Source organism: Henckelia pumila, chromosome 2 (assembly GCF_033568475.1).
Source record: "Henckelia pumila isolate YLH828 chromosome 2, ASM3356847v2, whole genome shotgun sequence".
Classification (NCBI taxonomy): Eukaryota; Viridiplantae; Streptophyta; class Magnoliopsida; order Lamiales; family Gesneriaceae; genus Henckelia; species Henckelia pumila.
In genome coordinates this window covers 151,301,876-151,327,689 of record NC_133121.1, presented here as the reverse complement: position 1 = coordinate 151,327,689, position 25,814 = coordinate 151,301,876, and the positions used below count along the sequence as shown (strand labels likewise).

The 25,814-nt window shown below is 36.0% G+C and overlaps 2 protein-coding genes and 1 long non-coding RNA gene across 6 annotated transcripts; 2 read left to right on the top strand and 1 right to left on the bottom strand.

Annotated features, from left to right (window-relative positions):
• The first annotated feature begins 5,260 nt into the window (after positions 1-5,260).
• On the top strand, positions 5,261-10,180 carry LOC140878693 (uncharacterized). The gene is made up of 7 exons (XM_073282308.1): positions 5,261-5,603; positions 5,961-6,347; positions 6,498-6,739; positions 7,550-8,611; positions 9,202-9,379; positions 9,485-9,519; positions 9,962-10,180. Exons 1-7 carry the CDS (start codon positions 5,261-5,263, stop codon positions 10,178-10,180), a joined length of 2,466 nt encoding a protein of 821 aa, XP_073138409.1.
• Positions 10,181-17,862: 7,682 nt separating this feature from the next.
• LOC140883141 (protein IQ-domain 26-like) lies at positions 17,863-20,749 on the bottom strand. 4 transcript variants are annotated; one of them, XM_073289495.1, is made up of 4 exons: positions 20,624-20,749; positions 19,022-19,433; positions 18,686-18,892; positions 17,863-18,597 (listed from the first exon to the last, which is right to left on the bottom strand). In XM_073289495.1, the coding sequence occupies exons 2-4, from the start codon at positions 19,424-19,426 to the stop codon at positions 18,016-18,018; spliced, it is 1,194 nt and encodes a 397-aa protein (XP_073145596.1). In that variant the 5' UTR covers positions 19,427-19,433; positions 20,624-20,749; the 3' UTR covers positions 17,863-18,015. The 4 variants fall into 4 exon arrangements, with proteins under 4 accessions (XP_073145596.1, XP_073145593.1, XP_073145592.1 ...); XM_073289492.1 differs by lacking the exon at positions 20,624-20,749 and adding an exon at positions 20,462-20,617; XM_073289491.1 differs by lacking the exon at positions 20,624-20,749 and adding an exon at positions 20,177-20,315.
• A 4,008-nt stretch (positions 20,750-24,757) lies between these two features.
• LOC140879530 (uncharacterized) lies at positions 24,758-25,542 on the top strand. The gene is made up of 3 exons (XR_012149449.1): positions 24,758-24,827; positions 24,919-24,950; positions 25,397-25,542. It is a non-coding gene; the product is annotated as an uncharacterized lncRNA (long non-coding RNA).
• The last annotated feature ends 272 nt before the right edge of the window (positions 25,543-25,814 follow it).

The following is a 25,814-nucleotide window of genomic DNA, read 5'->3' as shown; positions in this document are numbered from 1 at the left end:
CGCTCCATGTAGCCATGAATGTTTTTTTCTTGCCTTTGTCAACTTTCTTTCTAAGAGGGCATTCATTAGGATAGTTACCCATTTGTTGACAGTTGTAGCATTGTTACCTCTCTTTCCACCTTCTTGTATTTCTTGAATTTATTGCTTCGCATGAATTTTTTAAGCTTTCTGGTGATTAGAGCCATTTCTTCATCCTCACTTTCTTCAACTTGACTTGTAAAAGGTATCCTTTTGGCTTTGATCTTGTCATCATCCTTCCTGTTCTCTTTTCGGGAAGATACTTCAAGCTCATGGGTTTTGTAACGTCCTATTGTATCAAGGCGAGTCTTTTTAGCGTGCTTATGTTCTCACTCACACGCACCCTAGAAAACTTCTCAGGGGGTCACTCACCCTAAAATTGCCCCAAGTCAAGGGCGCTTAACTTTGGAGTTCTCGGTCGGGTTAGAAAATGAACTTAGAAATCCTCACGTGTCAGTATCAGTCTGGCTAACAAAATAATGTGCGGAAATAAGCCCAATAACAAATTAGAACAATATGAAATTGGCATGTATGCAAAATATGAAAAGCTAACTGAATGCAAATGGACACAAGATTGTTTCTGGATCTTCGGAGAATGTAATAACTCCTACGTCATCCGTTCTTTCACTTGGAAGGATATAAATTCGAAGGCTTTGAACTTTAAAATTAATTTTAAAAATCCCAGTTCAGTTTAAGCTTACACTGTCAAACTGAAACTCCTAGCACTCAACTGAACACAGAACAATATAAAGATTGTCTTGAATACAATGATTTTACAAAGATAATTTTTAACACACATCTATCATCAAATATCAAATATAAACTATGAAATGTGTGTTTTGAATGAATGATCGGATTAGATCTTGATAGCTTTGAACACTTAGAATGTTTAAATTGTAGAAGTTAGAAAGTGTAGAGGATTCTTTCCAAACTGATCTAGTATTTCATTCATAGCCTTTGGTTCCAACGGTCATGAATTTTAAAATAGATCTGTTTCCAATTATAGTAGCAATTGGTTTTGTCTTTTGTCCACATCATCGGTCACGAATTTTAAAATAGATCTGTTTCCAATTATAGTAGCAATTGGTTTTGTCTTTTGTCCACATCATCATTCTCAGACAAGCGTACAAAGGTAATGCGCTTGGGTCTCTGCTGCGTTAGTTTGGTACGAAATATTTTATCCAATTCCAACTGTCATTCCGGGGTAAATTGTTGTCCTTTTGAAAATGTTGGTTGAAATCTGACTGATGACTTGATAAAAACCCTCGTTATAAATATTTTAGTCTAGTTCACCTTTCAGTCTAGTTCATCTATCGGTCTTGTTCACTAATGAGACTTGTTCACAAATCATGTTCAAATGAGTTGTCAAGTTTAGTTAATCTTATCCAGTTTATCTTGTGGACAGTCTTTCAGTTCGGTTAATGTTAGTTTTGATATCCAATCGAGGACTGATTCTTTGTTCGGTCTGGATCATACATTTTAGCTCAAGGACTTAGTTATTTAGCTCGGTTGACTTGATTCAGTTTAGCTTAGTTTTTGTCTTAATTTAGTTTTTGCCTTTTATATTTGTTAACACAAAAAATTAATTGATCCAACAGTTGATATACAAACGAAAATAATTTAGTTTAATTGTTAATAAATTAAATGACTTAAAATAATCATAAATCAACTCATTTTCGTCATTGTGCATAGGCTGCCATCATCATAATTGTCTGATATAGATGATGCTATCAATTGATCGAGTTTACAATTTATCAATTTATGAACTTTATAGCATTGAATCATTTCGATTAGATACTCCACTGCGCCCTGCGGTAATTGAATGAATACTAATTAAGTAAGTTCTTATCTATTTAAAGAACAAAACTCTAGCTAACAATTGGGGCTAACATAATTAAAGTCAAGCATTACAAACAATATATGACTTTGATCCCACACATCCTAGTGTACAAGAATTTCGTGAGTGACCACTAAAACACACCAATGTATTTTTTTAAAAAAATATTTGGAACCACGCTCACGAAATTTCTGCATATTAGGGTACATGAGATCAACATTATTACAACCAAAATTAGGAATTTTAACATAATCATTCAAATTTCCAATATTTAATCAAATAAACATACCGATAATGTAAACAAGAAAAGTAGTGACACAACCAACATCGAAGCCCTAAGATTTTGAGATAAAAGGAACACAATCGGGATTTTAAAAAAGAGTAGGTCACTTATGAAATGTTTATCTGTGAGATGGATCAATTCTTTCCATTTTTTTATAATAAAAAGTAATATTTTTTGCATAAAAATAATATTTGTCATGGGTGATCCAAATAATAGATCCATTTCACGAAATTTACCAGTGCGATCGTCTCACAAGAATTTTTGTTTTAAAAAAATGGCACACAAAATGGATAACCCAAACCTAAAACCACTTAATACTTTCGAAAAACAACAACGGTTTTCTCGATTTTCAAAATGGAATAGAGATTTTGTAAAAAAATTAAAGTTTCGAACGTTTTCTGAATTTCATATCTTTCTTCGCTTTCGCTGATTTCTTCTCCTAAGTGTTAAATGGTAGCGTCAGCCACTTTCTTCTCTTTGAAAGATTCTCTTCGTCACCGGTGAGTGTGTTATATTATGAAGCTTTTTGTCGGAGATCACTATTTTTTTTTCGAGCCCGTTTGAATTTTGTAGATATTTTCTTTAAAAAAATGTTTTTTTAGGCCCCGTTTGGATTTGGTAGATATTTTTTAAAAAAATGCTTTTTAAGCTATAATTTTTTGCTTTTGAAAAAGCTCTAATTTTGACTTTAAAAAGTGCTTTTTTAAGCACTTATTTTGCCATCCAAACACCTTATTAACTAAAAAAGCATTTTTTTTTATAAAAAAAGTGCTTTTCTAGTCTAGCTTCTGAAACCAAATGGGGGCCTTAAGCTATAATTTTTTACTTTTGATACCAAACTAGGCCTTTGTCCAAGATTAATCCGTTTGAGAAAGAGAAAATAACCACAACGATTCTTTACTCTTTTTTTTTATTATTGAAACACTAAAGAAATGTATTATTAGGTTTCGAATAAATTTGAGGGCAAATACGTAGTTTGTCATTCATTATAGGACTCAAACAAATGATAAGAGTTTTGGAAACAAAAAAATATTAACTTATGGACTGAGAGCAAATAAATTTTGCTTCCAGGAAATTATTTGATCATTTCACTTAACTAAATTCTCAGAAAGGAACTCAATTTTTTTTAAAATGTCTTACTCTTTTATAATTTCGTTCAACTGCATAAAATAGCGATAAAAATTGTGACAAATGGTCCAATGAACTTAAAAATAGACCAGTGTATAAAATCTTAGTTGAAAATAACCCAAAATTAATTATAAAATAAATAAATTATAGGACTTAGGTCATAATTAAAGCTTGTAGTAATTTAAAATTTGTTTGTGGATTGATAAGCACAAATTCTATAGCTTATTTGATACATTATTTTGTCGTATTCGTGCTTATCTGACATTTTATTCCAAGTTTTGCGCCTAAATCGTCATACTTTTATGTGTTTAATTGTAGGTTTGACTAAAATTTGAGAAGTTTTTAAATATTGAAGAAAAAGTCAAACAATGCGATTTCATGTCGAAACTTGGCCAGAAAACACGGAAAAATCATAACAAGCCAAGAGGATTGAAGAAAGAAAACTACACGGACCCTGTGCACTCTCTGGAAGTGGGTTTGTGCATTTTAGAGAGAAAGAAAGATTCGGGACAGATAAATACACGGACCCCGTGCACCCTCTGGAAGGGGGTCCGTGCATGTTTGTTAGACGAGAAATTCGCCCAGTTTAATGTCCAGACCCCGTGCCTTGTCTGGACAACCTCCGTGCATGCGTTTTGAGAAGAATCCCGAGACAGAAGACATCCGGAGGTGTGCACGAACCCGTGTCCGGGGTCCGTGTGGTTACTGTTCACAAGATGAAATAAATATCCGGAGGTCGGCACGGAGGTTGTCTAGGGTCCGTGCACTTCGCGGATTTGGAAAAAATTCTATTGCGATAATTTGGAAATTTTGAGACTTTTATTATTTTGGGCAATATTGAATACTTATTGGGACGAAAAATAGGACTTTTTGGGAGAAAAATATAAATAAAATCAAACCCTAATTGGAGAGGACTTTTGACTTTTGAAATTTTTGCCAGATTTTCGGAAGACGGCTGAGAGCTTGGAAAAGAAGAAACGAAGAACGCAAGCAAGATTCGGCACCATCGCTGATATTTTCTTTATTCTTCTCCTTCTGATTTATTTATGATGAATTCAAATATGATAATTTTATTTGATTTTAATATTATGGAGTATTCGTCTTTTGACCGGTGCCACAATAGGGCCAGACTATTGATTTTTATTCATGGAATGAATTGATTGATATTTTGATTTATTTTATGGTTATTGATTAATATTCGTGCATAATTTTTGCTTTTAATCTGGCCAATTAATTGCATGTTTATTGTTCGATCTGGACTTGAAAAAGAAAAGAATGAAATTATCTTCAAAAATATTAATCAACACATGGTTAAACCGACTAGAAATAGTATTCGGTTTCAGTGTGCGATTTTAGGCAAAAGTTGAAATTTCATAGTTGCGAATGCATTTTTGTTTAATTAAATAAAATTAGAAATAATTGGATTGTTAAATGAAAATAGGATTGTTAATTCTAGAAATAGATTAATAATTATTTTAGGGAATTTCGTCGTGAATATGAATGATTCTTGCTTGATTAAATCCAATACGTGGCAATCATCGATGTCTGGTACCGTTGTGAGTTCCTGGTCATTTTCTTGAAATTTGAATCCGTCTTAATTTATTCTGATCTTTTAATTTAATTTAATTAAAATTTTTGTTTTAGAATAAATTTTTTTATTTTAATTATTAGTTGATTTATAAAAATCTCTCATTTTATTTAGCCTAGATTAAATTAAATAATTTATATCTTAGTATTTAAACAATAGTCTCTATGGAGATCGATTTGGACTCTATCCAACTATATTATAACTTGACCTAGTTCACTTGCTAGAATTTTTCAACCGAAATCGTCGGTCAAGTTTTTGGCGTCGTTGCCAGGGACTATTTGGTTACTATTAGGATCGATTATTTATTTGAGACTAGATTTTTATTTTATTTTATTTTGTTTAATTTTTAATCAAGTGGTTGATTTTTGCGATTTATTTTTGATTTCAGGAGTATATCTCATGTTATATGAGCCGTGCTCGAGACATTAAAAATCTCATACCACTTGACTTGGAGATTGAAAGCACTCTTCGTCGCATACGTAGAGATAGAAGGCAGAATAACTTGGCCCTTGATTTCGAATCTAAAGAGGAGTTTGAAGATATGGCCGAAGATGAGAATAAATGCACTTTGATGGACCTTCCTCGACCATTGGTTGGAGGATATGGATCCAACATTGTTCACCCTGCAGTTCAAGTGAACACTTTCGAGCTTAAACCATTCATCATGCAGATGATTCAAATGCAAGTCAGATCTGGAAGGGCGCCTTCTGAGGATCCGAATGCTCATCTGGAGCAATTCTTGTCAATTTGTGACACCTTCAAATTTAATTGAGTGACTTCTGATGTTATTCGATTGAGTCTATTTCCATTTTCTCTATAAGGAGAAGCGATCGAGTGGCTTCGTGATTTGCCAGAAGGATCGATTACTACATGGGATGGTCTAGTTGAAGTTTTCATGCACATGTATTTTCCACCAACCAAAGTTACACAGTTGCGGAATGAAATCATGTATTTTAGGCAGAAGGATGGGGAATCATTGAATAAAGCATGAACAAGATTTAAAAAGATGTTGAGAGTGTGTCCTGTACATGGGTTATCAGTAGGCCAATAAATAGAGACTTTCTACTATGGAGTTGATTCATCTGTGCGTTCTATGCTTGATGCAGCTGTCAATGGCAGGCTCTATAGAAAGACTCCTATAGCAGCACTCAAAATCATATCAAATATGGCTGAAAGCAATGTTGGTTGGAAAGACAGTAGGAGAGAAAGGAAAGTCGGATTTCTTGATATGGATAATCTGACAGCAATTACAGCAAAACTTGATGGACTAACCCATCAAGTGTTTCAACTGCAAGCTAATAAATTGGCACCAGTAAAACAAGTGAATCAAGTCCAAGGAAGCACTGAGGAAGTTGAAGGATCATCGAGTGACATTCCATTCATGCCAGATTCATTTTTTTATGGGATGCCAGTTTTTGAAGGAGATTCGGTGAATTATGTGGGGAACCAAGGGCGACAACAATATAATCCATTCAGTTTCTCATATAATCCGGGTTGGAGAAGTCACCCAAATTTTGGGTAGAAACAAGCTGAAAATTTGGTTGAGCCACAATATTTCAATCCTCCTCAATAGCCTACACAGCAAAGGCCCACTCAGCAAACAGTTAGACATCCGTAAGGTGCTGGACCTTTTATGCCACCAGGTTTTAAACTGTCTGAGAATAAGTCAAGTCTGGAAGGCATGCTTGAGAAGTTCATAGCTGGGAACGAGATGACATGGCAGAATCATGATGCCATGATGCAAAGAGTGGAAACCCAATTGGGTAAGTTGGCAAACCAGTTCGCTACATGGGCGCCAGGCTCACTTCCTAGTGACACAGAAAAAAATCCAAAGGGAGTCAATGCACTCATAGTTGCTGAACAAGTGATGAAGGAGGATTCTGAGGTTGAAAAAGATATCTAGGAGAAGGAATCAAACAAGCAGAGAGGTGAGGATTTGAGGGAGAAAGGTAAGTCTCTGAGCTCAAATGTTGATATTGATATAAATTCTCTCCTTTTTCCCAAAGAGCAAAGCAACTGCAACTTGATACTCAATTTTCAAAATTTCTAGAGATTTTTAAGAAGTTGCATATTAATATCCCGTTTGCAGAAGATTTGGCTCAAATGCCCTCATATGCTAAATTTTTAAAAGAAATTTTATCAAACAAGAGAAAATTGGTGGACTTTGAGACAGTGAAGCTTTCGGATGAATGTTCTGCAATTTTTCAAAATAAATTACCTCCAAAGCTTAAGGATCCTGGTAGCTTTTCTATTCCCTGCACCATAGGAAATTCATTTTTTAGCAAAGCTTTGTGAGATCTTGGTGCAAGCATTAATCTGATGCCATTTTAATGTTTTGAGAAGTTAGGAATTGGTGAAGTGAAACCAACTACAATTTTCCTATAGTTAGCTGATAGATCAATTAAATATCCTAGGGGAATTGTAGAGGATGTCTTGGTTAAGGTCGATAAATTTATTTTCCTTGTGAACTTTCTTGTTTTGGATATGGAAGAGGATCGTGAGATTCCTCTTATTTTGGGTAGACCAATTTTAGCCACTGATAAAACTTTGATAGATGTCCAGAAAGGTGAATTGGTGCTAAGGTTGAATGATGAGAGTGGTATTTAATTTGTTTCATTCTATGAAATATCCATCCAATGTTTCTAATTGTTTTCGAATTTATACTACTGATGGGTTTGTTGAGTGTGATGTGCAGGAATTTTTTTGTGAAGATCCCTTGGAGGTTTGCTTGACACATCCATCTCCAAAAGAGTTGGATAATGAGGAAATTGAGGAATATGTGCAGTACTTTGATGCCGGAAAGCCACTTTCAATAATGGTAAAATCAAGGATTGGGGAGCTTGGACATGTTCCAAGAGCATTAAAGCCATCAGTTGAAGAAGCCCCGATCCTTGAGATGAAACCTCTCCCTTCGCATCTAAAATATTTGTCTTTGCTTGATAATTATAAACTTCCTGTAATTATTTCTTCTAATTTGACAGGGGATGAGGAACAAAAATTGACTCGCGTGTTGAGGGATAATATCAAGGCCATTGGGTGGAGCATAGCAGATATAAAGTGGATCAGCTCTTCCATGTGTATGCATAAGATTCTGATGGAAGCTGATCACAAAACATCAACCCAACCTCTAAGACGGCTCAATCCCGCCATGCAAGAAGTGGTCAAGAAGGAGGTAATTAAGCTTTTGGATGCAGATATTATCTATCACATCTCTGATAGTAAGTGGGTGAGTCCTGTTCAAGTTGTTCCGAAAAAAGATGGGATCACTATTGTTAAAAATGAAAATAATGAATTGATTCCCACTAGAACTGTTACGGGTTGGCGTGTGTGCATTGACTATAGAAAACATAATGATTCCACCCGTAAAGATCACTTTCCCCTACCCTTCATTGATCAAATGTTGGAAAGATTAGCCGGACATACTTTTTATTATTTTTTGGATGGCTATTCGGGTTATTTTCAAATTCCCATTGATCCTGAGAATCAAGAGAAAACCACTTTTACATATCTTTATGGGACTTTTGCATATAAACGAATGCCATTCGGTATTTGTAACGTACCGGCTACTTTCCAACGCTGCATGATGACAATTTTCCATGACATGATTGAGGATTTTATTGAGATATTCAAGGATGATTTTTCAGTTTTTGGCTCTTCCTTTGATTCTTTCTTGCTGAATTTGTATAAGGTTTTAGAAAGATGTGAAGTGTCCAATTTAGTATTGAACTGGAAAAAATGTCATTTTATGGTGAGAGAGGTACTAGTTTTGGGGCATAAAATTTTTGAAAACTGAATTGAGGTTGACAATCCAAAAATTGAAGTAATTGATAAACTTCCTCCGCCATCAAATCTGAAAGGGGTGCGTAGTTTTTTAGGATATGCTGGATTTTATAGGCGGTTCATTAAGGATTTTTCTAGCATCGCCAAGCCGATGACTAATTTGTTGATAAAAGATGTGCCGTTTGATTTTTCTGCTGAGTGTGTGCAGGCCTTTCAGATTTGAAGAAGAAATTAATAACTGCACCGGTGATTGTAGCACCTGATTTGGAATTACCTTTTGAGGTGATGTGTGACGCAAGTGATACAGCTTTAGGAGCAGTCTTGGGGCAGAAGTGAGAGAAAACCATTCATGTCATCTACTATGCTAGTATGACGTTGTCAGCTGCCCAACGGAATTATGCTACAACTGAAAAAGAGCTACTAGCTGTGGTTTTTGCTCTGGATAAATTCAGATCTTACTTGATTGGGAGCAAAGTGATCGTGCACACTGACCACTCTGCCCTGAAATAATTGATGGATAAAAAAGATGCAAAATCAAGACTAATTCGTTGGATTCTTCTCTTGTAGGAATTTGACATGGAGATTATTGACAGGAAAGACACGGAGAACCAAGTGGTAGACCATCTTTCACGCTTAGAGAATCCGATTAAGAACAACAACATTATTCGTGATGAATTTCCTGATGAACAAATCTTTGAGGTGAACAATTTACCATGGTATGCTGATATTGTAAATTATCTCTCAAGTAAGTTCCTACCTCCGTACTTTACCTATCAACAAAATAAAAAATTATTTTCTAACTTGAAATTCTATTTGTGGGAAGATCCTTACTTGTTTAGAATATGCGCAGATGATATAATTAGGAAATGTGTTCCAACAGAAGAGGTAAGTGAAATTTTATTTCATTTTCATAAGGGTCCAACTGGAGGTCACTTTGGTGCTACTAGAACTGCATCCAAAGTACTCCAATCCTACTTTTATTGGCACACTTTGTTTAGGGATGCGCATGAGTATGTGACAAAGTGTGATGAGTGTCAGCGTACTGGTAATATTTCTAGAAGACAAGAGATGCCACTTAATAATATTTTAGACTGTGAAATTTTTGATGTGTGGGGTATAGATTTTATGGGTCCATTTCCGATTTTGTTTGGGAACAAATATATTCTGGTTGCTTTAGATTATGTGTCCAAATGGGTAGAGGCAAGTTCTTGAAAAAATAATGATGCTAAGGTTGTCATTCAGTTTCTCAAAGAAAAATATTTTTTCACGTTTTGGCACACCTAGAGCGATTATCAGTGATGGGGGTACTCATTTTTGTAACCGTCAGTTTGACGATCTTTTGGCCAAGCATGGGGTCAAGCATAAGGTGGCAACACCTTACCATCCTCAGACTAGTGTCCAAGTTGAGGTGTCGAACGGAGAGATCAAACGCATTCTGGAGAAGAACGTTGGTGCTTCAAGGAAAGAATGGTCTAGTAAACTCGACGATGCACTGTGGGCTTATCGCACCGCGTTTAAAACTCCAATTGGAATGTCTCCATTTTGATTAGTATATGGAGTCGTGTCACTTGCCTGTTGAACTTGAACATAAGGCTTTTTGGGCTACTAAATTTCTAAATTTTGATGTCAAAGCCACAGGTGAAAAGAGGTTGCTGCAGTTGCAACAATTAGAAGAGTTTAGGATTGATGCTTATGAGAATGCCTAACTTTACAAAGAAAAGACCAAACGTTGGCACGATCAAAACATTGTGAATCGAGAATTTGAGGTGGGACAACATGTATTACTATATAATTCTCGTTTGACGTTGATGTCAGGTAAGTTGTGGTCGTGTTGGTCAAGACCTTATACAATCACTCAAGTCTTCCCCTATGGCACCGTGGAAATCACTAGCGAAGCAACTGGAAAATTTCAAGTGAACGGCCATAGACTTAATGTTTATCAAGGTGGCGAGGTGGTCGATGTACAGATCATCGTGAATTTGCAGGACCCAAATTAAAAAGAGAAGCACACTTGGGCTATAAACTATAAATTTAGCGTTTGCTGGGAGGCAACCCAGTTTATTTTCTTTTTATTCGTTTAATTCGTTTCGTTGCGTTTTATTTTTTAATTTATTTTAGTTTTTCTTTAGTTAATCTCAGTAAATTTTTGTGGGTGCAAATATTTTACTGAAAATGATATTTCATTGGTTGCGGAGGAGAACGCGTGTAGGGCGGGAAATCGTATCATTCAAGGGAGTCTCTTTACAATTTTGCATCCTGTGTTCTTGAGTGTTTTATCTGAAATTTTTAGATGCAAACTAATTTGTGCGGATTCAATTTGTGAGTTTTGGGTGTCAATTTTTGTGCCTGATTATTTGAAAAATAAAAAAAAAGAGAGTGTCTGTGCATGGTCCGGACATTAATCTGCACGGTTAATAAAAATACACGGACCCCGGACCTAGGTCCGTGAACGGGTTCGCGCGCTTCTTTCATCTTACATTCAGATACAGAGGGCACCCGGGGGTGTGTCCTGACCCATACATGGGGTCCGTGCTATTTATTTTTGAATTTTTTTAAAAATGCACGGAGGAGGATCCAGACTCCTACACGGGGTCCGTGCACTTTGATTTGAACTTAAATACATCAGACGAGTTCAATTTTTCTTTTCAAATCCCTAAAGCCCCAAATTTTTTCCCTCACGTTTTCTCACCGAACGGAACCCCGTGCCTTTGGATTTCCAGTCTCTGGCCATCACCTCTGTGCTGCCGCGATTTTGCTTCCATACCGCCACCTCACTCACACACCACAGTCTGCACGTCGCCCCTGTTCTACCCTAGCCGCCCCTGTCCCGTTTCTGCTCCTTTTTTTTTTTTTTTGCTTTTTGGATTTCGTTCTCACTTTGTTGGGTAAGCATGGCTTAACTCCTCGTTCATTATGGAAATGTCGTAATTCATAGGCGTTATTGATACAGTGTTTGGGATTGAGAATTTGTTGGTTCACTTTTTGGATATTGTTGAGATTGTTGTTCGCGACTACTTGATGGTAAATTTTTGAATGCGTTGTTTAGTGGTGGCTTTTTGGTGTTGTGGTAATCGCTTTGGTTATTTTATATTGATGACGTTTCTTAGTGTGGAAGTATAAGGATTTGATTTGTAATTGATATAGCTGCGATAAGTTTTGTCGATGTTTTTGTTGCTGTGATTGAGGTTGGATTTATTGTTTTGTGTTGTGGTTGCGTGGATTTTATTAGAGGTTTTGTGAAGAGGATTTGTTGCTGTTTTGATTATTTGTTATGTCGCTGAAATGATCGGTAAGTAAGCGTGGGCGAGGTGGAGCTTCCTCATCTCGAGGTGCACAAAAAGTCGAGTTTGATATCAATCGGTTTTCTAGTTTGGAAAATTACGAGTGGTATATGAAAATGAAAGGGAATACTATGATCGTCGAGAAATCTATTCATCCCTCTATTGATGCTCAAGTGCCGATTAGGGCAGAGTTCGACAAGTTTGGATGGGACCGATGTTGGACATCCGTGGAGACTACTATACGGAGTTAGTTTGACAATTTTTTGCCAACATTGAGGAAAAGGATAAGACTGAGATGCAACTTATTTGTATGTATGTGAAAGACGTGAGAATTGAAGTTACTAGTGAATTTTTGGCACAACTATTGCATATCCCGAATGATGGTCTGCCAATGGTTTACAACCAATATGATGCAATCAGTTCTGACCCCGACTACAATTTCATCGATGCCATGCACAGTCTCTCATACCGCAGGGTCAAGACTGGTTCCCGTTATAGCATCCTTCCTACCCATCTCCCTTTGTTGGATAGGCTCCTTTGCTACTTTCTTAGTGGCAACATCATTCCACAGAAGGCAGGGAATAATGAGATCCGAAATTTGGACATGTATTTGATCGATAAGATGGTGAGGGGCTTGGGAGACATCGCGGCCATCCCCCTGGAGAGCATCATGATATCACAAATGTGCACTTTTGCCCATTTTGCTTGTGCTCCACATGCAAAACAACATTCCACCTTTGCCATTACAGTTTCACGGATTTTGGCAGCTTCTGGCGTTGATTTCACTGGCGTGACTTTCCTCTCCTCCTCCTCCGACATATGCTCACTACTAATGTCTTGACCGGTATGCACTTTATTTTTCGGCAGGGTGGTTGGTACAAAAACCCTGCCAGCCATCATCTGACTCACCACCCTTGTGATCCTCTGGTCCCACCGCCTACAGATACAAAGGCATCCCGCGAAGCTTGAGTGCAAGAAAAGGCTGCTCTTGATCAGCCTGATTTTACTCCTGATGAGATCCATGCACCATCCCGAGCACCGAGGGGCACACATCGGGTAATTTTTGCTATTTTTGACTGCATGGATTCCTTGAGCAGTCGGTTGGCTCGCCTGGAGCACCATGCTCGGACACAGTCATACTCTGCTGACGTTTATGCTCCACCTTTTGACCGCACTGCACTTGATGATTTGGATGAGTCGGCCTCTGCCTCTGATGAGGAGTAGTTTGGAGTTATTTATGAATATTTTCGGTGTTTTTGTTGGTGGTTTTAAACTATATGTGTTTTGGAGTTTATTTGCTGTGATTGCATCTTTTGGCATAGTTTGGGCTACTATAGCATGTTGTAGTTCTATCTTGTGTTTGAACTGTTGCTACGCTCTATCGCCTGTATTTGTTGGAGTTGTTCCTGGGATATTATGGTTATGAACTTCGTTTTGCTTATTCCCTGTTGGATTTAGTTTGGTGATCTTAGTTGTGTGCTTGTGTGCGTAATTTTTCTACTTTACGATTTTGGTTGGTTTTGTTGTTTTCTATGCTCAGGATGCCACCCGCTCATTGTGTTTGCATGGTCTTTGACATTTTTCATGGAAGTGTTTTTGCTATTGCTATTTTTCTTGCTTTATTTTTCTATTTTACATGACAGACCAATTAGTTTGCTAGATGTTTGATCACCTGAGAAACTATTTTGTGCCTAGAACTGAATGAGATTAGCTGTAGTTGCAAGGAGAGACTTTGATATGAACTAGTTTTGTATTGACTTTATGAGACATCCTTCATGCACTTTTGTCAGATTTATGCAAGTTAATTGTGAATTGGTAAGAGGTGATCTCATGAAAAAAAAAAAAATTGAAGCAGTTGTTATCCTTAGAACTTGTCTGATTAGTCATCGAAGCGAAAATTTGAATGATTATGACTAAGGGATGATTTAGGCGATCTTTGGACCGTTTAAGCCTTTCGAGCCTACCTAATGCTTCACTTTTGTCCCTAGTAACCCCATTGAGCCTTATAAAAATCGAATGGTGTGTGCCAATGACACACAATTAGACCTCATTAGTCATTTCTTATTTCCTACATTGACTACCTGATTTTTAGCCTATACACTATTTTTCCTACCTAAATTTTGAGAGAAACAAAACCTTTGGTTCTTTTAAATTTATATAAACTCCGAGTTGATTCACAGTAAAATATTTGAAGGAGTTGGTGAAATATTCTTGAAAAAAATAAAAATAATTGTGTATGGCATAGAAATTACCCAAAAAAAAATTCAAGGGTAATTGATTTAAAAAAAGAGGATAAATAAGAAAAAGGGGTTGTATTGATGAATGAAAAGATTTGATGCAAGGAACTATTAGATGGGAATTAGAGCTATTTAATTGCGCTAAAAACTTGTTGTTGTCTCTCATTTTTGCTTTCCTATCCTTTATTGTAGCTGTGAACCGTGGTATAACGTTATAAGCTTAAAAGACCTATTGACCAAGTCATAATCGTTCCACATTTAGTAGAGAGGGATATGAAAGACAAGCATATGGGGCGAGAAAAAAAAAGGATGAATAAACATGAGAGATTCTTGAACCGAATAACTTTTGAGGAGTATAAGTTCTGACACTCACACTACACACGTCTCATTCTGTTGATCTTTCCTGGGTAGTGTTCGAGTTTTGAATTGCGGCAAAAGAGAGGCTTGTGATTTTCGTCGTATGAGCTTTTGACTGGGTGTGATGAGATTTGGTAGATTGAAAGGTTTTGATTGTGCCACTTTGTGTTGTAAATCATTGATATTTCTCATCTCTAATTTCTTCTGATTTGTTCGAGGACGAACAAAGGCTAAGTGTGGGGGGTTTGATAAGCACAAATTCTATAGCTTATTTGGCACATTATTTTGTTGTATTCGTGCTTATCTGACATTTTATTCCAAGTTTTGCGCCTAAATCGTCATACTTTTATGTGTTTGTTGGTTTGACTAAAATTTGAGAAGGTTTTAAATATTGAACAAAAAGTCAAACAATGCGATGTCACGTCGGAACTTGACCGAAAAACACGAAAAAAATCATAACAAGCCAAGAGGATTGAAGAAAAGAAAACTACACGGACCCCGTGCACTCTCTGGAAATGGGTCCGTGCATTTTAGAGAGAAAGAAAGATTCGGGACAGATAAATACACGGACCCCGTGCACCCTCTGGAAGGGGGTCCGTGCATGTTTGTTAGAAGAGAAATTCGTCCAGTTTAATGTCCAGACCCTGTGCCTTGTCTGGACAAACCTCCGTGCATGCGTTTTGTGAAGAATCCCGAGAAAGAAGACATCCGGAGGTGTGCACGGACCCGTGTCTGGGGTCCGTGTGGTTACTGTTCACAATATGAAATAAATATCCGGAGGTCGGCACGGAGGTTGTCCAGGGTCTGTGTACTTCGCGGATTTGGAAAAAAATTCTATTGCCAGAATTTGGAAATTTCAAAACTCTTATTATTTTGGGCAATATTGAATACTTATTGGGACGAAAAATAGGGCTTTTTGGGAGAAAAATATAAATAGAATCAAACCCTAATTGGAGAGGACTTTTGACTTTTGAACTTTTTGCCAGATTTCCGAAAGACGGCTGAGAGCTTGAAAAAAAAAAACGAAGAACGCAAGCAAGATTCGGCACCATCGCTGAGATTTTCTTTATTCTTCTTTTTCTGATTTATTTATGATGAATTCAAACATGATAATTTTGTTTGGTTTTAATATTATGGAGTAGTCGTCTTTTGATCGGGGCCACGATAGGGTTAGACTATTGATTTTTGTTCATGGAACGGATTGATTGATGTTTTGATTTATTTTATGTTTATTGATTAATATTTGTGCATAATTCTTGCTTTTAATCTGACCAATTATTTGCATGTTTGTTGTTCGATCTGGACTTGAAAAAGAAAAGATTGAAATTAGCTTCAAAAATATTAATCAACGTAACACATGGTTAAACCGACTAGAAATAGTATTCGGTTTCAGTGTGCGATTTTAGGCGAAAGCTGAAATTTCATAGTTGCGAATGCGTTTTTGTTTAATTAAATTCAATTATAAATAATTGAACTGTTAAATAAAAAAAAGATTGTTAATTATAGAAATATATTAATAATTATTCTAGGAAATTTCGTCACGAATATGAATGATTCTTGTTTGATTAAATCCAATACGTGGAAATCATCGATGTCTGGTATCGTTGTAAGTTCCTGGTCATTTTCTTGAAATTTGAATCCGTCTTAATTTATTCTGATCTTTTAATTTAAGTTAATTAAAATTTCTGCTATAGAATAATTTATTTTATTTTAATTAGCAGTTGATTTATAAAAATTCCTCATTTTATTTAGCCTAGATTAAATTGAATAATTTATATCTTAGTATTTAAACAATAGTCTTTCTGAGATCGATTTGGACTTTATCCAACTATATAATAAATTGACCTAATTCACTTGCTAGAATTTTCAATCGAAATCGTCGGTCATAGATCATGACGAATTTAATAATATTTTAAAAGTAGTGCATTGAAAATTTAGCCGAGAATTCCCTTATTGAAATAGGAAATTAAAACTGAAACAAACAAAAAAAAAAATCAAATGATAAGGAATTTTTTTACTAAATTCTGGTAATGATTTTTTTGTATAATATAAATTCAAGTATATAAAAAGAAATTAGGAGGCTTTTTTTCTGTATAATTCCCATGTTCCCTTAGAAATAGAAAATATTCAAATTTCACATTCATTATTCTTAAAAAATAGTAAGTGCTCTATTACCTGTGAATCATTTAATTGCCTCTTGTCGAAAGATCAACAAAGATCATGATTATCAGCAATGTGATTAATTTCCACATTAAAGCAATATTTGACTAAATTATTAAAACTACCGTTACATGCAAATTTTTCTATTGCCTAAAATTCCACAGAGGCAGCACTTGCCTTTTCAAATTTCAAATTTCGAAGTTTTCAAATCACAAATATACAATTAATTTCCTCGATTTGCATTAATTATCTCTGTTTACTTCTTTGTTGAATCATTTGATTACCGAAATCCAACATATTTAATAATAATATATAATTTTTTAGTGGGAAATTTTCAAAACATTATTTTTAATCAGGATAAGATGATTAAAATAGTGGACAGCCAGGCCGATGACCATGTTATCCTCGGGAGAAGGGAATTAGTGTAAGAATTAGTGCTTTATTAAGATATATATATGTCTTATCATAAGAAGATTAAAACTATTTCTCATAAGAGATATATAATCCACTTCTTGAAACAAAAAAAGCGTTACATTCTTTTGGTTATTTTTTAAACTAAAATCATAATCCACCCTTTGATGTACTCTTAAAATAGCATCCTAAGATATTGTTTTGAAAAAGATAATACTGAATGACACTAATTTTTGCAAGAACTTAAGCCCCAATCATTTTGACTAAATATAGATGATTAATAAATCGATATGTTGTCATTCACATTCAGTGGCGGAGCCAGGATTTTTGATCTATGCGGACTAAAACTTTAAGCTCTCGAATCTTTTAATATTTTCAATTGAGCTACCCGAACTAATACCAAATTAATCCAAAAATTTTCAATTTTTTTTTTTGACAGGTAAATTTTTCAAAATTTATATATACAAAAATCTGAAAAAATTTAGTAGCCCGGGTGGCCATAAGTGTGGCTCCACCCTTGTCCACATTAAACGTGAATTCTAGCATCTCATTAATCACTAGCTGTATTGTGATACATGTCTTTGTAAAACAAAGATATATAGACCAGCTTTATCATTGATAATTCAGCTTCATTTTACAAGATATTTGATTTGTACATGATTATATCAAAGAAATGTTTCAAATGTCTCAAATGATAGAACAAATAATGTAACCACATTTTCAAAATAAAACGAAAATAAAAGGTGAAAATGTCAGAAAAATAATAGTTGAAGAGAAAAAAAAGAAGCTTTAATTTCATTCATTAGCTTGATCCAACACAATTCTTGTCAAGAAAAATATACAGAAGCTTTAATTTATGTTATGCTAAACATAGAGAAAAAGCCACATTCTTTTGTCACCTGTGTTCTAAAACAAAACACCCTAAAACAAGTTCCTTAAAATTCAAAATCTTCTTGGACTCGAGGGAATGGCTTCTGCATCCTAACACCGCTGAAGCTACTTCTAGACGCCATTATATCGTTCAACGACAGCCTCTTCTTCAGGTCATACTCGGGCCTGTGCTTAGGCGCGCTTTGGGACCTCAGTTTCGCCCTAAACGACTGTGTATTCGCCATAAAACTAGGGCAGTTTGAATATGGCCTAAAGTAGCCATCTCCATACATATTATTTGCTGGCTTGGCAGGCGAATTTGTATGTCCCGCGTTTGTGAATCTTGGAGTGTTTTGTGCAGTTGCATACTTGTAAAATTCAGAACCAACACCCCAGTCCACGTCTTGAACCTGTCGACAATCCGGGATCGACAAACGGGTTGGAATTACACGAGGAGATGATAACACTTGGTAGTAATCGTCTTGATCTCCATATTCTGACATGCAAGTGTAGTTGAATCTTCTTGATCTTGATTTTGGCTTGTAGGTATCGATTTCAACGATCTTGGGGCTTTCATCGATCGAATGGTCGTAAAAGGTCGATAGCCTCTTGCTCGGGAACTCACTCCTAGTACCATCAAACCTCTCCTGCAAATCAACAAAGGAAAAAAGGGTAAATATAACGGATCATTTAAAATAGGCAACCCCTTGAAGTGTTTCTGAATCAAATCCATACCATAGATTTTCTTCCTCTCAACTCAGGAATGAATCTTTGATCATTGATGGTTGAGCGACAGGCCCTCTGGTACCGGGCGCAAGCCTGAGCCCGAACGAGAGCTTGCATGCTCTGTAGAGTTGCTGCGGCCCGTTTCCTCACGAGATAGCCTCTAACAATGGCTTGAAATTTCACTAGTCCTTTTAGAGCTCTGAGGCATTTTCTGGCCTGGAATGGAACCAATTTCAGTCTTCAGATCAAGTGGGAAAACATAAAGCCAATAATAATGTTTGAAGTGCTCATTGGAAGTTTAAATTTCTAGCGAGTCCGCCCAAAATGAATCCAATTACCACTTACCAAATAACCTCTGAACACACTCTGGATCTTTACAGCAGCCAACCTCTCCACACCACCACCCATCAAAGCTCCTCTCCCCTGGCTTGTGAGCCTCACAACAGCCACCGCCGCCTGCGCAGCCGCCACAGCCGCATCAGCAGCAGCTGCCGTGGCGGCAGCCACCGCAATTGCGTGCTTGTTCTGTTCCTTGTTTGTCCCAGACATATAAGAACTCATCCATGCCGAATCGGTGGCCGGATTAACAACCGGAATCTGACTTAGTCCACCGGAAACCTTGCTGGATTTTGCAGCAAAACTCCACCTTTTCTTCTCCTTTTTCTCAACATAATTTGAATTGTTGCCCACATTTTCTTTGCCTTTCTTCATTCCAAGCAACCCTTTCAACCATTTTGTAGCCTTTCCCATTTCAGGACTTCAAAATCAGAAGCAAAAAACGGTGTCACAATCTAATCTTCTTGCGGAAAATGTCTAAACTACACCAGTGGAGTTCACTTTACAGAAAGTGACGAGGGAGGGAATTAGGAAAGAGTATGGAGCAAATCATACAAATTAATAACACAGTGTATAGATAATTAAATATTGTTTTTCAAACAGAAATTTGAAAATTTTCTTGTTCTGACGCAACCAATCACGTGAGGGGCTGAATAACAAGACAAAAGGGAACACAGATTAAAAAACGAATATAAAAAAATGGTAAAAAGATTCAAACTTTTAGCAACCAAACAAACATGAAATTACAGACAAAATCAGTGGAAAGTTTGAATAAAAAGGGTGCAATAATCACATCTGCAGGGGATAAAAAAGCATTCAAAAAAGCAATTAAAGCTTCCATTTCCACCAATTAGAAACTCAAACATCTCACGAAAAGCACCATCACTTCACACACAAACACACACCCAACAAATTCTCAGCCAAAAACTGGATAACTTACATGGGAAATTCAATCAATCAAAAAAGTGAAAAGTACTCGAAAAAGGTTTCTCAAGAACGAAACTTTTCAAAATCAAAACACCAGCCAAAATCTCAACTTCCTCGAACAAAAAATCCACCAACAAAGCCTATAAAAAGCACTCATATCTTATCTTATATACTAAATTTGTTACGCAGCGACGTGTACTGGAAATTGGAAATACTACTCTTAATAAGCACTCCTACCTGCTGACATTATTTATAGGAAAAAATATACAATCTTTCGAAATATTTTTAATAATCACTTCACTCTCTTTCTTTATTTTCAACAACCTACCATGCATCTCCCATATTTATCATTGCTTCAAATTAGAGTACTACTTTATTAAGCCGAACCATAATAATAATAATAAAAAAACAATCCAACTTTACCATGAAAAAACACCCAATCGGTTCAATTCATGAATAAGGATATGCAAAACAAAAAAACAAAAAAGAACTCATAATGCATATTTTGCCATAAGTTCACACCTCCACAAACTCTGAGTCTCCTCTCGCCAAATCGCTATCAAGATTGAACCTTTTTTTACCGGGCATTAAAGAAGTGATGATAGCAATGAATGAATGGAGGGTGAGGGATTCTATTTTCTGATGGGTAATGAATGCGATTTGCTGTTTAAATTGTACGCTTACCTGTGGGTGTGCGAGGCCACAATGAAAGTGCTGCCAAATGCAAGTTGTTGTATTGGATAGATTCTGCTCTGTACTCCTCTAAAGGGATGATTTTGGAAAAATCTTGTGGGATTTGGGTTTACTTTATTTACTTTTACCCCCAAAAACAGTTGAAAATTTTGAGCCACTTTTTAAGAAATGTAAGCTGGGCAAGTCCTGGGAATTGACGCAAATATTATGTCATTTTGTTTTTCTTTTTCCGCTAAATAAATTTTTATTCTTTCTGTTTCAAAGAATTTGATACATTAGTTTGAAAATGTTGTGTTAAATAGGTCCATTTAAATTATTTATATTTAAAAATTTTAAAATTTATGTTTGGATGATAAAAATTCTTCATTTTGTAAAAAAAAAAAATCGGAGTATTATTAAGGTTGATGTATGCAGAGTAGTAAATTAGTGATTAAAAAATTTGATATTAAATTAAAATTACTCTAGTCTTATTTTATTTAATACAAAAATTTATTATGCAGAAATATAAAACTATATTTTATATAAAATTTAAATTTACGTGCCCACATTATAAACATATATTTACTAGTTTTTATAAATTTTAGCTTTTGTGCTTTCGTGAATAGTTTAATATCTAATCTATTGTTGTTTTTTTTTTTAAAAAAAAAAAAAGGAATCTATTGTTGTTGTTATTCGAATGAATTTCATTTATCTAAAAAGTAAAAAAAAAAAAAAAAAAAAAAATTGAGCAAAGATTACGAATTTAATTTATCTAATAAAACAAGATTTCTTCACCAAAATTTTAACAATAATAAAAAACGTATGTTCGAACATTCATAGTTTCGGCGTCCAGCAATTAAAGCACAGATTTTGGCTGATTTTAACATATAAATTTGATGGCATATTGAAATGTATCTTCCTGTGGATTCTCCACAACTATACCTGCACCGCTTTCCGTAGACGTTGATGACCCGTCGACATAAACCATCCAGGTCGGGTGGAGCTTTATTTTTATTTACTTTCATCTCTACTAGAAAATCAGCCAAAATCTGTGATTTAATTGCTGGACGCGGGCGATATTCAATTTCATATTGAATCATCTCTACGACCCACTTAACCATTCTTCCTGATGCTTCAGGACTCGAGATAATTTGTTTAAGCGAATGATTGGTGAGTACAATTACTGGGTGAGATTGAAAGTAAGGACGCAATTTCCTTGCTGCAATAACCAAAGCCAGTGCCAGTTTTTCAATCTTCGCATATCTTAATTCTGCTCCGTGTAAAATTTGACTGATATGGTAAACTAGTTTGTGCTCACGTCCTACTTCAGAGACCAATACTGCGCTTACTGCCTCCGCGGATATTGCCAAATAAATCAGCAGGGTGTCACCCTTTTTTTGGTTTTACCAACAACGGCGGAGAGGTTGGATGTCTTTTCAAATCGTCAAATGATTGCTGGCACTCTTCTGTCCATCGGAAACCTTTTTCACTCCTCAACATTTTGAAGAATGGTAAACCCTTGTCTGCAGATCTTGAGATAAATCGGTTGAGGGCGGCCAAACGCCCTGTTAATTCTTGGATGCCTTTCACACTCTTTGAGGGATTCATGTTTAAAATAGCTTTTATTTTTTTAGGGTTAACCTCTATTCCTCGTTCTGACACCATGTAACCAAGGAATTTGCCTCATCATACACCAAAAGTGCATTATTCGGATTAAGTTTCATCCTGTATTTTCTGAGTATACTGAAGCATTCCCCAAGATCTTCCATGTGATTAGATGATTGGGTACTTTTGATGAGTATGTCATCTATATAAACTTCCATGTTATGTCCGATCAAGTGTTCGAACATGATATTTACCAGACGTTGATAGGTAGCTCCAGCATTTTTCAACCCAAACAACATAACTTCATAACAATAAATTCCCCGATCAGTGATGAAACTTGCTTTTTTTTGTCTTCTGGCGCTAGGCCGGTCTGATTGTATCCTTGATATGCATCAAGAAAAGTGAGCAACTCGCATCCTGCTGTCGAATTGACTAATAAGTCAATCCGTGGGAGTGGAAACGGATCTTTGGGGCATGCCTAATTGAGATCAGTAAAATCTATACACAAACGCCATTTTCCTCGGGGTTTCCGTACTAAGAAAACATTTGCAAGCCAATCTGGGTATGAAACTGGTCTGATGTATTTTGCCGCTAAGAGTTTTTCCACTTCAGCGACTATATGTCGATTTTTGTCTGGGCCAAATGGTATTTTCTTTTGCTTCACCGGTCTCATTTTTGGATCAACACGGAGGTGATGGAGCGCATGTTCATGAGGTATTCTGGCTAGAGGCTCATCACCCCAAGCAAACACATCCAAGTTGAGACTGAGGAAATTTTTCAGCTTCTCTTCCAATTCAGAAGGTAATTCGGTCCCGATCTTTAGTGTCTTCTTGGGATCATTTGAAATGATTTCTATGTGATTTAGAGTTTTGGTTGCTGTTATTCTTTCTTTGCTCTCAGTTTCTTCATCCACCAAATGTATCCCGTTTTCATGCAAAAATTTTCCGGGTTTCGGTGCTCTTTCCTCACTAGAAACTTGTCTTTTCCGATTTCTTGATGAACCCCGTAGAGTCACTGCATGAAACTCTCTGGCTAGACGATTGTCTCCAATGACTTTTCCTATTCCTCCCCGAGTCGGAAACTTTAGCTTCATATGATAGGTCGATCTGATGGCTTGGAAGATGTTGAGACTCGGTCGTCCCAAGATCACATTGTATGCAAAGACTTTACTACGAGGAATTTCACCATCTTAGTAGACTGTTTGGGGTAAGAACCCAAGGAAAGAGGAAGCGTTACTTCTCCCAAAGTTTCAACTATTTCTTCGGAAAATCCTACTAATGGAGTGTTGACTGGCGTTAACTGTGCATTGTTAATACCCAGCTTGACGAATGCATCATGAAAAATTATGTCGGCCGAACTCCCGGAATCCACTTAGAATTTTCTTTATCCAAAAATTGGAGATTGTGGCTGAGTTGACTAAGGCATCATTATGGGTATCCCGAGGATTTTTCAGATCATTGTCACTGAATGATTTCCACATTGGATGGTTCCAATTTCATACATTGGTAGGGATGTGGGGCTGGATAAATTTTTGCTCCCTTTTGCTACTCGTAGAAGGGCTTTTTTTGCATTGTTCGAGTCACCACAAGATGACCCCCCAGTGATTACGGCTATTACTCCTCCAGTGGAAAAATTTTCATAAGCTTTTTCTTGTTGTTTTCTTACTTCATCGTGACGCTTTTGATGGTCACGTTTTGGTTGTTCATCCCGGTGCCTATCATCTCTTTTTTCACCACGGGATTTGTCCACAAAATTTCCAAAATATCCTCTGTAAAGCCCCAAAATTATTTGATTTAATCCGATATTATTTAATTTTTATCCGAAAATATTTAATTTGAGAATTTTTAGAGTTTAGATTTAAATTCTAATATTCTTAAATTATTTAGGATTGAAATTGAATTAAAAGATTTGTCGAGGACTGAATTGCAAATCACTGAAGTTATCAGGGACCAAACTGCAAATAGTTGATATATATCATCTTCCACTTGATATTTGTTCCTTATTCACGTGTCCATATCAGAAGAAGAAAGGAATAAACCGAGAACCAACTCCCCATTCCATTTTTTATTTGTAAAAGCTTCGATAATTCGATATCCGGCTGTCAGAATTCAGAATCAAATATATATCTGTGATCGCAGAAACGAGTTCTTCGTTCTAGTATATATTTTCTTGAGTTCTATTATCGTTGAATTTTTGAAGATATTATGGGTTTTGAATATTATTGATTATATGCGGTTATGAGTTAACGTCGATTGTTTATTCGAAGACGGATCGAAGAAATAACGTCGTATGAATTTGATATGAATTCTTGAAGTTATTTTCGAAAATCTTATTTCTGAATTCTATTGTTTGGCCGTGTAGTTGCTGATATGAGTATGTTATGAGGATTGTTATGTTGTATCGATATCGTTCGGTTATCGATTTTCAGTCGTTACGCCGCCGGTTTAAGAATTTGACCGAGTTTGATTATTGATTGTTGAGCTGAACTTGATGGAATGTATTGTTGATATATTTTGCTTATGATTACTTCATTTTCAACAGTGGATAAGAGTTGACGAGCTCGGCAATCCCGTCTTTGAACCGAGCAAGTTTGGATCGAGTTAGAAGCAAGGTTTGAAGTGGATTTGATTGTGAAGATTGAAGGAAGAGTGAATTGTGAAGTTGAATAGAGTTTGATATATATGTTCTTGTTATGTTTTCAGATTTGAAGCATTCAGAACCGAAAGATTTAAAGGTATAAGACAACATCGAGAGTCAGGAATTCAATACTCAATAATGATGCTTCTTGAGTTATTCCGCAAAAACCACATACTTGTTTATCGTTTGTGTTTATATTATTGATGTTGTTGATCCATTTCAGGTAGTGGATCTTTATTTGATATGATATGATATGATATGAGATATGAATTGATTCTTATGCCAAGGTCAGATGGCCCTTATTTTCAAGTCTGATGAGACGACGATAGATGGATATCCATGTCAAGATCGTATACGAATCTTGATGGCAAAGAGTGTGATAGGAATCAATTCTTTATATATGTGTTTACTCTATTCTTGAATTGAAATGTTTAGAGTCGATATGAATTTATTTTAACGCATGTATATGCTGATTATACTGAGGATTATATTCTCACCGGACGTTTCCGGCTGTTGTCTTGTTTTGTATATGTGTGACAACAGATGGGGCAGGAGCTGGCCAAAATCAACGAGGGTAGCTCGAGAGAGAGTCTAGAAGTGTGGACTCGGGTTGTATAGCTGAATGATGAACTTAGAAGCCTTGTCAAGCATGTTAGAATACTTTTGGCATGTTGTAGTTGAAGTTTACTTTGGACATGTTTTGTATTTATGCTTTTGGCTAGACTTTGAACTAGTAGATGTTGTAAGAAAACTAGAAAATTGTGCTTGAACTTGTTACATATGTATATACATGTTTTGGTACTGAGTTAGTATGATTTGTTATTGATTTTGGATACAAAAACAAGACTTGTATCAGTTCGGCTCGTGAAAATTGTCGAGCTCAAAATCAAGCTCAGGCTCAGCTCGATAAGCTTACCGAACGAGCTCGAACGAGATTTCTACCGAGCCAAGCTCCGAATAG